This window comes from Convolutriloba macropyga, chromosome 6 (genome assembly GCF_964194025.1).
Source record: "Convolutriloba macropyga chromosome 6, txConMacr16.3, whole genome shotgun sequence".
In the NCBI taxonomy this organism is placed as follows: domain Eukaryota; kingdom Metazoa; phylum Xenacoelomorpha; order Acoela; family Convolutidae; genus Convolutriloba; species Convolutriloba macropyga.
Window position 1 is genome coordinate 28076530 of NC_134473.1, and position 13463 is coordinate 28089992.

At 35.2% G+C, this 13463-nt stretch overlaps 1 protein-coding gene across 1 annotated transcript in view; it reads left to right on the forward strand.

Annotated features, from left to right (window-relative positions):
• LOC142341277 (cytoplasmic dynein 2 heavy chain 1-like) overlaps positions 1-13463 on the forward strand; it is a 154918-nt gene that overhangs the window by 61454 nt on the left and 80001 nt on the right. The window contains exons 23-29 of the mRNA XM_075392195.1: positions 439-652; positions 3348-3466; positions 4241-4394; positions 4962-5233; positions 5608-5779; positions 8228-8419; positions 13225-13391. Of these exons, the coding sequence (XP_075248310.1) occupies positions 439-652; positions 3348-3466; positions 4241-4394; positions 4962-5233; positions 5608-5779; positions 8228-8419; positions 13225-13391 (1290 nt within the window). The remainder of the gene's footprint in view (positions 1-438; positions 653-3347; positions 3467-4240; positions 4395-4961; positions 5234-5607; positions 5780-8227; positions 8420-13224; positions 13392-13463) is intronic.

Here is a 13463-nt window from a genome sequence, read left to right on the forward strand (position 1 = left end):
TCGTAATTTGACGCTGTATCTAAACAGTTGGTTTTATATATTGCGACCAGTCTCGACGTCAAACTATGTCGACCAGTGAAACTGTTGCGCTCAATCAGAAGCTAAGACAGTTGCTAAAATAAATCCGACTGTGAGCGATGAGCATATATTTAGACCGTGTAGTATAGAGGTCAATGTCACCGGCTCTTCTCCGAGGGTTGCGCGTTTGAACCACGCAACAGTCAGATTTTGCACCGTAAAAGTTGTGCTAGCCTATGCCCCCTTCTAAATTGTTTGCTTCCCCAGTCTTTCTAGTGTAATTCGTCCGACGTTAGTCGGTTTATGTTGTTACTTTGCGACAATCTGTTTCTTGATCTGCTTTCATGCTTGCTCAACATAATTTATTGATTAGCTGCGTGAAAATATGAGCTGCTTGAAAGTTCGTTTTGAAATTTTCAGATCGGTCCAAATAGCAGCTGTTTACTGCTCAGCCCAAACCAGCCCTGAACACATTCTGCAGAAGCTGAACCAAAGCTGTCTTATGATCTCAACCAACACAGGCAGAGTTTACAGACCCAAAGAGGCGGAGAGAATGATTCTATACCTGAAGGATATCAACCTGCCCAGACCTGATAAGTGGGCAACTAGTCAATTGATTGCATTCTTGCAACAGGTGAGTTGGATCTGTTCTCGTGAATGTTCTCGATCTCGCACAAAAATTGATTTGGTGAAAAACATGAATTGTGAAAATCTGAATTATGTCGACTTGATTGACTTGTCGTTCCACGTATTTAATGTCTCTATTTTATTTGAATTAACACTCAATGACGCTGCTGGAATATAAACAAAAGTGAGCAAGAACCACAGCACAAGAGAAACTTCTGTGCCATCAACGTATGAAGTGGGAATAGAGGCATTAATGTCTCAATGGTACCAATTGAAAAGGAAAACAATAATAGTAATTGAGTAATTGTAGTAGTGGTAGTACTGACAGTCTTTCTATCCACCTTTTATGTACACAAAGGTCGTGGTACATAAGATTGATATCATTGTTCTTCAGCACTATGTGGTCGCCTTTTGTCTCATTACGTTCTGACCGGGCATTTGATTTGAAAATTTTTAGTTCCCACTGATGAATTTGCAAATTCTGCTGAGCTAGATAGAAGTTAGTTGGAATAAAATGATAACTTCAGTACTAATCACGCACACTTTTTTCACACTTTTTCTTGCATAAAAAATCCATCTAATTTGTTGGTGCATCGGAAGACTGACGCGAGTTTTCGGATGGAGTTGGGGTGTAGGCGCATTCAATCATGGTAAAGATGCTAGGCTGAATTGAGTTTTCAGAATTTCAAATATAGCGTTCAACTCCCTGGCTACATCTCTATAACAATTGCCCAGCTCGCAACAGTTTCAGCTTTTCCTTCGAGGTCTACAAGTTCAACAGCAGAGGCTTAAAAATTGAGCTTTTGAACTAGATTGTACAACAATTCGTCAGATGTTTCATCAAGTGGGCCCATCAACCTTCTGTTTAATGGTTTTCGAATGAAAAGCAATTATTGTAAATGTGTCTTTTTTATGCAAATTTGTTGCTTGACCGTTTTGCTCTTTTCTTGAATAATCTTTGACTTCTCGAGTGACTTTTTCACGCACTTGATTTTTGAGTGCTATCAATTGCTATCACTCCGAAATAAAGTTTGTTGTTCAAACAAAACTGACTGCTGGAGAGTAGATGTCAAGGCCCTGATAGCCCCTTTTGCAACCATAAATTTTTTTTTATCTAGCTACAGCCCCTGAAATAAATTGCGCCGCCTGTCATGTCATCCGAGAGCAGTTTTTCCGACGCTAGTGAAACATTCGGAAAAATGAAACTTGAGTTCAATTTGAGTTTTCGAAACTATTTGTTCCTCTTTAATTTTCTTTCAATTCTCTTGGTTTTTGCTTGAAATCGACTATAGCCCGCCACTCATTGATAACACTCTAAGCGGAGATTGTCTCTGACAGGGGTCGAAACCTTATGCTTCCTTGCTATTTGTAAGACTCCTCCCTTATATGTTCAACTGTTGGTTCAATTGGGGTTCATGTTAAACCACTCAAAAGAAAAAAAAACTTGTGGCAAATTTTTTCAGTGACTGACAACTTTTTTGGTTATCAACGTGGGGTAGAGCTTATGATATTGATAACTTTGTACAAAAAATTGAAAATAGCACTAATGAGGTTTTAATGGCTCTCAAATGAATCCGGGGGCCAATGCTTAGCCTGTTGGTTGTTTTTGTTTGCTATTCGACCAACCTTTTCTGCAACCATTTGCCGTTTTTCCTCAAACAGGGCTAATTAAAAACCATTGCCATTTTCTTTGAGCATGAACTATAAAATACAGAACATAGTTAAAAGGCAATGTGGTGTTAAAAATTATAAATGAATAAGCAGCATGCATTGAGAAGGTTTAAAATTGTATCAAATTTACAATTTGTAAAAGGATCTTGACAAATTAAGTGCGATAAAATAATTTAAGATGAGAAATCTGAAAAAAATGCTAATTCAACAAATAACCTTCTAGTCCTTCTCCCTCCCTTTTTCCATCATCAACACCCGCTTCGCTCACGCCCCTCACTTCCCTCCACCTCACTCTCCTGCCTCCCCCAATCCAGCCCCCCCCCCCCAATGCGCCCCATTTTTATACTTCATTACTTCCCTGCTTTTAGTTTAACTTAAGATAGCCTCCCCAAGCACAAGCTATATACTACTGAAGTTGAACTGCTCGCCAGTCGTTCGAAAGCAGTCTACCCGAGGTTATTTGGTTGTACTCTATTTGAGATGTGCGCTGAAAATTTATTTGAATTATATCGCATTTCACATAAAAAAGCAGATGTCAGTTGATTGGCTTCAGGTTTTTGATCCAAAAGTTTCACTCAAAATATAAAAATCGTTGATTTCAATTCTGATTGATTGCATACTTACGTCTTTTGCCATTGCACATAAATTCGTTTAGATGCTGGGCAATGTAAGTTTTGTCAAAACAATTGTCACGCTTCACTTATATGATTGACTGGTCATAAGAGGAAGATTACATGTTTCTATTGATTGCCATCCGGTTTTGGCTTGCTTTATCAGCAGGTTGATTGCATATGTCCATTGATGATGTTTTCCCAGTCTTATGGCAAGGCTTCTTATGGATCTATCTTTTGAAGGAAAGTACTCTTTATTACTGGTTTCCTACAGCTGATCTCTGTGTCAAGTGAACTGTGCTTTTCTGGACTTTGACCTACTTCTCCGCTAAGTAATTTATTTGTACACATGATGCAAATGACTTAATTTTTTATGATTACAAATGTGGTTTTTCCAGCATACGAGTGGTATTTGTGTAGGTGCTGACGTACAACGGGTTCTATGACTCCAACTTGGAGTGGGTAGGCTTGGAGGCCATCCAGATAGTAGCTACAATGATTGACAGCACGTCTATGGGAAGACATAAGCTAACTAGCAGGTAAGTCACACATGGATCTTTAAAGAATCACTATTAATCACTATGGCAGCACCTACTTGTTATTAATTGCTCTCAAGTGAAGTTTATAGCAATTATATTAGTCCGGTTGGTCTTTTTATGCAATTTTTTGTACTGCCAACTTTTCGTCTCATCGTTTTTTTTTGTTCGTCTGACCATTTGACTTTTCGCCCTTATAAATTGAATAAATAGGTAAAGCCCGGAGTGCAATGAGTTCTCGTAGAGCCTTACGGCTCTCTAGTCTCTAAGTGAGCTATTGGCCAAAACTTTGAGACTTAAATTCATGGTGTATGCCCACCACGCCACCTCATTCCCCACATAACTCCGCATGCTAGCCCCACCCACCTGTGAGACAGAAGACCACATTGTCTCAAAATTTAATCTTGACATCAATTTGGTCAACCCATGACGCTTGTTTTTGACGCGTTGAGCAATTTGATATTTTGTCAAAAAAACATATCTGAGAGCTTTTTGATGTTTGTTCTTCGCTTGGAATTAGAGAACCAGTCATATAATAAGTTATCACCAATTTTGGCAATTAATTTAACTTTCCCTAATTTTTTCATGAAAACTTAAACTTAGATTTAAAAGTTTAAGTTTTAAATCTAAGTTTAACCTGATTTATGATTATCTCAGCTGATTTTTTCAAAATGTGTAGCAGCTTTAAATTTAGAGACCATATATTTCGTAACAACTCATTTGGCCTTAGATTACATTCTAATGCCTGTTGATATTTGTTGGTCTGATGTTATGCAGGTTCACGAGTATCGTTCGGGTGGCCTCAATGGGCTACTTGAGCAACGAGGAATTGGTGAGTGTGCTCGAGGTGCACTTTAAACACATCTTCCCACACATGATGTCCGGATTCCACTCACAGATGGCCAAGAGCACTGTCGATGTATACAAAGTGGTACGTGCGATCACAAAAATTGTTTGTTATAGGTTAAGTGATACCTGTTTTCTTTTCCTCCCCATAGACATTTTTTTTCATTAGCCTATATAAACAATCTAATTTATTTTGCTTTTTTTTCGCTAATGACTTTTGCACGAAGTTTGACTTGCCATTATAAAATACATAAAGTATTATAAGGGTGTCAAAATATCATTTATAGATGATCATGTTCTGCCGGGGAAATGAAATAATTCGGTTAAGAGTCTACTGAGTCACTGAAAAGTTTTGGTTTGGATTGCAGCACCTAAATACTTAAAATTTTTCTTCAAATCCGGAGTGACAAAACCCCTATAACCACTTTCAAACTAATGCAGTTGCAAACTAATACCGTGCAGATATTCAAATCAATAATAAAATGAAAGTTATAATGTATCTCTAGATTATCAATAATAGAAGGTACCAAAATTTCTAATAAATTTTTTTTGAACAAACACAAGAACTCTACTGATCTAACCGTCTCGATTGTCAATTGAACATAATATATTCAATTTGCGAACTATTATTTATATCCTTTGTCCATTTCAGCTGAAAAACAACTTCAAAAGCGACGAATACAGCCACTATCAATTCACGCCCCGTGACTTGACCAAATGGATTCTGAGTTTGAAGCGATTCTCGGCCAACCAATCAGCGTCCTCTGATTCGGATGAGCTAATCATGTCTTGGGCGTTCATGGGCTGCAGGCTGTTTATGGATAAACTGGTGGGCGAAGAGAGTAGGAGTCAATTTCTACGAGCACTAGATCAATGTGCGAGGCTTAATTCGGCTGATAGGATCGCCAATAGACTCCGCGATAGGTCGGTGCGCTTTTTTCCTTTTTTAACTTAGGAAGAATATTTGGACACTGTACTGAAGCGTTGCCTAGATGATGTTATTCATTTCAGTCTTTCATTAAACTAGCTTAATAGCGGTTTCTTTAAAATGACCTCTTAAATGGTATGTATCAATTCACAGAGTGACCATTATGAGTTCTTGAAAATGTATGGGAAGTTTTGCGAACTTGTTTTCGGTTTTTGGCTGAATACTGGCTGTTTAATACTTTTTATCATGTAATCGTGTTTGCACTTTTCTTTACATTTAAGGTCTTACATAAGCGTCAATACATAACTTGTGATTTATTTGCTTAACGAAGGAAGATGTACATGAAAGAAAAAATATGAAATGTTTCCAGATTCTACTCGACATTCACTTCCAAAGCAGCTGTTGGACTGACGAGTGAAATGCCAGCAAGTGGGAAGCCAGTGTCTTTCCTTCCAGAGGACAGCTACTCCCAGATTGTGGAGCGAGGAATTGAGATGTACGAAAGAGACAACAAGGAACTGAATCTTAGCCTCTTTTCGGAGGTACGCTTTCTTAGTCTAATCATTTAGACCGCCATCAAAATGTTTGACTTCAAGTTGGATTTTTTCTAATTCAAATTTAAAGACTTTGTCGTTAGTGGATAAAATTGTGAAAAAAAGTTATAAGAGACGACTGTCGGAATTTTGTTGTTCATTCCTGTTCAATGTAGAGAGTCAATGTTAAATTTTTAATCGCTCTTGAACGAAGGTCACAGCAATTATTGTAAACGTGTTGGTCTTTTTTACGACTCGAAGAGGAGTATTGGTTTTCTTAAGTTTTTTTTTAAACCAGAAATACTATTTGTTCAGACGCTGTTTTGACCTAAAAGCGAAAGTGAATAAAATTCCTGTGCGAATTATTTTTTTTTTCTGAGCGAGAGAAGTTTCTTGATCATGCGCTGCGTTAAGTGAATGACTTTTTGACTTTGAAAAGAATTTTTTGACAGAATGGCACATATAGATAACCGTTTTTTTGTCTAAGTGGCACAGTTTTTTGCTTGTAATTTGGTGTTTTGTTGAAATAATTTTTATTCAATGTTATATTGAAATGTAAACATCGAAAATTGATACCATAGTGTTTTGCAGAGCCTGAAAAAGTTCAAAAATGGCACATATTTCTTGATTTTTCGGTTAATTTTTGTTTTTTTTTTCATATGCTCATCCGATTTTGGTAGTTTTCCAATTTATTCAGTTTTTTGTTTGTATTTTGGTTTTAATTACTAAACTTTAGTCGTTTTGTGCAAAATGAGGGATTTTAATTTCGTTTCAATAAAAATTCAATCATTTTTTGGCGTTAGGTTTTTGAAAAGCAGTTAAATTTTTTCACGAATGCAATCTTTAAAACTTTTTGACAGTTTTTTGCAAAATGTTGCAATGTTTCTTATGTTTAAATTATACTTTTTCTTTGGTTGTTCTGTTCAGGAGGATGAATTTTTATCTCGTTGTCTTTTCTAGGTCTCGAATGCTGAACAATCAAATGTGTTCGTTTTTCTTGACTTTTTAGATTTGATTTTTGACTTTCAAAAACCAAGAATTAGTCTTTTTCTGGTGTTCCTTACATTGTGTCCATATTCTTTACATTCTAGTTTGTATGATTCTAGCTTTTTTCTGGCACTTACATTTATATTCATTATTTTGATGGTTTTGTTCAGTTTTTAAAAATTGCAATTTATCTGTTTTTACTTGGATTTTCGTCATTTCTTAAGTTTTCAATTGATTTCGTTCAACATAAGGCAGTACTCAGAGTTTGCTAGAAAGCTTTTTCCCAAGTTTCAACTAAATGGTTTTTATTGCAATTTTCTTGCGGCCTTGTTTTTTTCTAGCCTTTGAATATTATCCTGTTGCTTATGTCTTTTCTATGATTAATTTGATTTTTGAATTAGTATGAAATCATTTTGTCTAGCATATATACAACAAGGAAGATGTTTGCAGTTATTAGAAACCTAATTGTAGTTGTTATCTGACTCTTAATTTTGAGCATTCTTTTTAAAAAAAATTAACGTAGTTTCTAAGATTATTATCTGCCGTTTTATTTCGCAATCTTTTTGAGACAAGAATCATGAATTATTTGAGGGCAATTGATAGGCCGGTCAGTTTTTTAACCTATCAATATTTTGACCGTATTCATTATTTTCGATTTTTTTAACGTTACCAAACGGTTTCAATAATATAAAATTTTGCTGCATTTTGTTTCTCTTGGTGACAGTGGTTTAATTTTCACCAATTTGTAGATCAGACCTGGCGAGGTAATGAGTTAATAGTTAGTACAAAAGGTAGTGGCTTCAGCTGCAATTAGGATTTTTTGTGGAGTTTTGACGCATCGAGTCGCTTCCGGAATTGTTACGGCTATGTTTTTTAAGCAAATTTTTTGCTATACCTTTTTGCGCTCTTCTTCTAGAACTTTCTTTGACTTCTCAAGTGACCTTTTCACGCTTTGGTTCTTCATTTTTGAGTGATTTATATTGCTCTCACTTCGAAGTAAATATTGTTGCCAAAATAAAATTGATTACAGCATAAATTAATCATGGCCTGATAGACGAGTGGGCAACTGGTCCGCTCAGGGAGCGGGAGGTCAATGGATCGAATCCCGGCGTGGTAAAATATTTTTGCACCCTTAAAGAAAAGTTTATCTAGACTGCATCGCCTGAATCAAATTGCCTCGCCTGTCGTTCAAGAGCATATTCTTCCGACATTAGTCTGTTTATGTTTGATAGTATACATCAATTGCTATCCTTCTTTAAAAATGAATACAATGCGTGCATTGAATTGTAGTCACAATAAGCCGCATTTTTTCCCCGAATTTTGATTTCATATTTAATTCAGAGTTAATTGCTTGTTCAAAGACTTCTATTTTCCCAAACAGCTTTGAAAGGTGCAATTGAATTTTACTTTCAATTTTAACATCAAATATTTTTTTAAATCCAGTCAGGGTTTTTATTTCCCTGTTTTCAGGTGTTGGAGACAATGTCCAAGGTGGACGTGGCTCTCTCCATGCCTGGTGGGTCTCTCCTCATGGCTGGCAGAAGTGGGGTGGGAAGACGAAGCACTGTTCATGTAGTGGCCAACATGCACGCCATGGAAATATTCACACCTAAAATCAGCAGAAACTATGGCCTGAAGCAGTTTAAGAACGACCTCAAAATTGTAAGTCGATGCTTACCTCACGGTTTGTGGGGACTCATTGGATAATGGGAATTGAAGTAGAGGCCTACTTCTACTGTATACTTTTTGCTACGGCAACAACTTAGAACATTACCTTAATTCTTGCGACAAATGAAGTTGTGTTGTTTCCCATGGCATTGTTCTTTAAATTCCAAATGCAGTGAATGGCTATTCCAAATGTACTGAAGTGGTTTTACTTACAAAAAATCATTCGATTTGTATTTTTTCGAGATACCGTATAGCTGCTCTCAGTTTAACGATTTTGCGTCATCAAAATTACCAATTTTCCATTCCTAGAAGCTGAACTCTATTTTTGCTCTAACCGACAAAAAGTTTTTCCTAAACGTTGGTCCAAAAGCTTGAGGAAACGTTTTTCATTACTCGAATTTTATAAGTTAAATGCTCGCTAACAAACTCGGCCTACTTATGATAGAATTGTTACCTCAGCTTATTGGGGCTCGATTATAATGACTTAACGGTAAGGGAGAATCTGTAATGTGCGTTTGCACATAATGATACAACCCATCATATGACAAACAATTTTTCACATTTTACAATCGTAAAAATATGTTGATTTGGACGCATATCAACAGATACTTACTTGAATACTGTTCTTTTTGTCTTTGAAGGAGCACTGTGGCCAGTCAGTATATGATCGTTTCATTGTTCTTTGTTTTAAAATTTTTCTAAGATACAAATTCACATCATTCAAATTTGTTTTTCTTTCAACGTTGCCACAACTGAGTGAAGTCTATAAATATTTAAAAATGTTAAATCTCAGGGAATAACATACTTATTTTGAACGCGAAAGCAGACTAATTAGATTCATTAGACATGAGTTAAGTAAATCCCGCTTAATATGAAGAATAAATCTCATAAAATGAAGTTTTAACCAAATTTAAGCAGAAAAGTCAAGGGATAAAATATAACATAAAGTATGAAAATTCGAAAACGGTGAAAAGCCGAAGAACAAATATCATTCAAAAACTTTTTGCTCGCAATTAAGAGACAAGGCATTATTATTATTGTTTATAAGAAACTAAAAAAATGTTATAGTTGTTAATAGCCGCCCTCATCTTCTCAGTTGGCTATTATAGCGCTCCTATTTATTTTACAATTCAAAGAATTTGAATTGTATTGGGGCGCTGTCTTTTTTTTTAATATCTGCTCACACATTTTCATGATTTTTGAAGTCAAATTGGAGTAGTGATTTTGGTCACGCCAAAACAGGAAATGGAGCGAAAAAGCGAGTGGTTTTGCGGCGTGAAATTTTTTTGCTCTAATTTTAAAGTAGAGTGAGAAAATGGTGTTTGAACAAAATTCGCTTTCTCGCTAGTGGTTTTTTGTTCACATGCGGCAATTTCACTTTGGTTTTTACAGTTTTTTTTTTCAATTTTTTGGATCGGATTTTTTTTTCTAAATTGTTTTTCCAATTCCCTCATAGTCCGTTCTAGGTCTAGTTTTTCGTTTAGTCATTGAAAGTTATTTGAATTGTACATCAGGACCTGCTATGTTTTTTTTTACTTCGTCGAACTTTTTTTCGCTTTACCCATTTTGCCGCTTTTTCGCCATTTTGCGTGAAATCTTTTTGACTTCTCTTGGCTAGTTTCACTCTTTTGTCATTCTGCTCAAAGTCGTTTTAAACAGCAGCTGCTCGGCAAAGCAATTCAAAATGAAGAGAGTCAGTATAAAAAAATCAAAGTCAGAAATAGAAACGGGATAAACCCATAAAGCCCATTTTTAGATGCCCGGTACTTGAACTTTGTTCTCATAAGTTTTAGTTGCTATCTATAAGGCTTATTGGTATTGATACTTAGACCCTGTAGCTTCTCACTGAGAGACAGGAGTATGTTCAATTACGAAATGACATCAAAATAAATCGCACTTAAACATGTTTTTTATACAAAAATCAATTTTTGTTGATATTTTCTTTTCTTTCAATCCCAATAGAGTTATGGGAATCAACGGCGGCTATTTTCCGGCAATCTGCCGGGTATATATATTGTTTAGTTTAAATCTACCAGTAAATTGTATTCAACGTTGGTATGAATTTATTGATTGGTGCGGATAAGTTAACAGCACTACAAACTTATCTCAATTGGTGGCCGATTTTAGTCCTATTTTTCTGGCAATTCAGAGTATCGCTGAGCTATATTAACTGATTTTCTTTTCTTTTCTGTTGCGGAATAGACCACCATTAATTACATACCAAATTCTTTTAAAAAGGGAAATGTTTTCTCAATCAATTTTTGTCAATTGTGTAAGTTCTGCTGATATATTAAACTAGAGGAAAAAATCCTTTTTGCCTAGAGAATGAAGGGAATTAAAGCACCATGAACCCGATATAGTTCTAGTTCGAAACTCATGAATATGTATCATGGCTCTGCTGGTTGCAGCGATTAAAACAAATTTTTTAACAGCTACGTTAATAACTACTTAATTTGCAATTAATTGTATTCTCAGAAATTTCAAAAGTATTTACAAGCTATTTTGATTGTAACAGTCACTCAAAAGCCTTTTAAATGGATTTTTTTCTTACTGAAACGTGAAGTGATATAATATGAGCAGCCTACAAATATGATGATAATTTGAATTCCCCAAATGTTTATTGTCACTGTTTGCCAATTTGCAACGCCACGGACGTTTTCGGCATAAATGTCATTTTAGTACAAGAATCAATTAATGAAATTTATTTTTTTGATAAATTGAAACTTTCTGGAAATTTTTCGGCTCAATTTCAATTTATTTTAGCTTATTTGTTAAATAAACGCAATTATTTGGTTTTCTTTATCTATCATATTTTTTGTTTTTGGTCTTTTGTGGATAAATTTTTATTCTACATAAATATCTGTGTTAGGTTCTTAAACGTAAATTTGTTAAACCTCATTTCATTGGCGACTGGAACGAGATTTTTTCTGTCTTGAGGTTGCTCTCACGTTCAAAGATTTCATTTTTTGTAGTCTTTTGGCATGGAGTGGTATAAGCTCAATAACACATTTCTAACTGTTAGTACTCACTGTTCCTGTTTGCATGTCCATTGGTTTTGCAAACTCCTTTCCTGTATGTTTTCCAAGCCTAATTTTATATTTCTGACGTTGTCACTAGATTTGTTTCAGGTTGAGTATTGTTTCAGGTTTTAGTATAAGTAATAATTCTTTTGATTTTAATCATTTAAAAATATTTCGAATGAGGATCATTAGCAACAATTTTCTTGCCTTTTATAGTGCATGAGACCAATGCTGGATTATTCTGTCGGTGCAACAAGTTTTGTACTTAATCATGTTGGTGGTGGGATTTGAGGCAAAAAGTCAATTAAACGATGTTTAATGGACGCCATCTAAAAGAAAGAAATAGTTAATTTCTCCGGGTTTAAAAAATTGTATCTATACTAAAAATAATCAATTATTAAAGAGACACGGAGGGGAAAGGTAAGGGACGCTACAGACAGCGAGACCATGCCCTTCTAATGAAGCATTGCAAAGGTTTAAATAGAAAAGATTAATAAACGTTTAAAAAAATGGTATTGTGAAGTCTTATTTTCCCTTCCCAAACATGAGCAGTTTTTTGGGTCATTTTTTTAATCAAAACATTTATTTTGGCTCATTTTCCACTGAAATCTCTCTTTTTTAGAAAAAAGTATGTATCTTGCGTTCTATTGATGCTACGGAGATCATTATTTAAACACTTAAAAGTGGAAACTGAAGATCCACTTGACAACGAAACGTAATCAAGTGCCACTAACATTTGTGTTTACTAGGAAATGCGTTGTAAAATACAGTCAGTCAAACTAATGCAGACTATCATGCATGTTTATCTACTCAGGTTAAGTAGCTCTACAAAATTGTTTTGAACGCTATAAATACCTTTTTTATTATACAGTTATTCAAATATTTTTTATTTTTTCTTCCGAACATGTAAATTAATAATATAACCGAATGGTTAAAGTTAACATGCCTTCAGAATGATTAGGCAAATATATTTGAAATAATGAAATATATACAAATCTTCTGGATGTTGATTAATGTTACCCATTAAGCTGTTCGCGCCTCTGTATACAAAAATAAGACCAGAATGATCCTAATTGGCTGCCTATGGGTATATTTTCATGCTGACATTGCAAGAACTCTGTTCTTTTGCAAAGAAAATTTCCCCGTCGCTCTTACATTAAAAGACAACTTATTCCACTTTTGTATGCTCTTCAAAATCAATGATCTTTTACTCTGCTTAGTATACTTTTGCGTTCTTAATATCAGCGGTTTTGTCCGTTTCTTCTGTTTTAACTGTAGGTGGTTTGCACATTTTCTAAAGTTTTCTGGTCTTCTCCTCTAGTCTAAGTTTGTGTGAAGTTTCAACAGACTAAGCTTTGAAATAATTAAATCAGCTGGTAGGACATGCGATTTGAGAAGACGATCACGACAATGATCAGATTTACGACGCTGATAACACTTTAATGACCCAGTTAATCTATCGATTTATACGCAGTATGTTTTCCTATTATTGTTGGAAAAAGTTTGAGACGGTGAACCATGGAAGGGGGTTCGTGACGCAAATCTTTTGTACACTTGGGCTTGACTCAATTGCACGAAGAGACAAAAATGCTATGGGTTCTTAGCTACATTGAATTGAATTTTCAAGTGCCTTTTCAAGTGTTTTAATTGGTGTTCACCTAATTTGCACAAAATGTACTTTGAAATTTTTTGCATAATGTAGTCAAAAATTTCTTAATATCATGCTAATGCCATACCATCATGTTAATGAAGGATGAAAAACCTACCTTTTTGTTACAGTGTATGCAGAAAACTGGCATTGAGAATGAGCAGCTGGTATTTATTATGGAGGACTGGCAGTTGATTGACAGTCACTTTCTGGAATACATAAACAGTCTCTTGGCATCCGGAGAGGTGGCTGGACTTTACACGCCAGAAGAGCTGGAACCTCTTCTTAGTCCATTAAGGTTTGTTTTGCTGTGACAACAATTCTTCCATCAATTTTCGCACAACTTATTTTTCTTCGACTCGGCGATGAA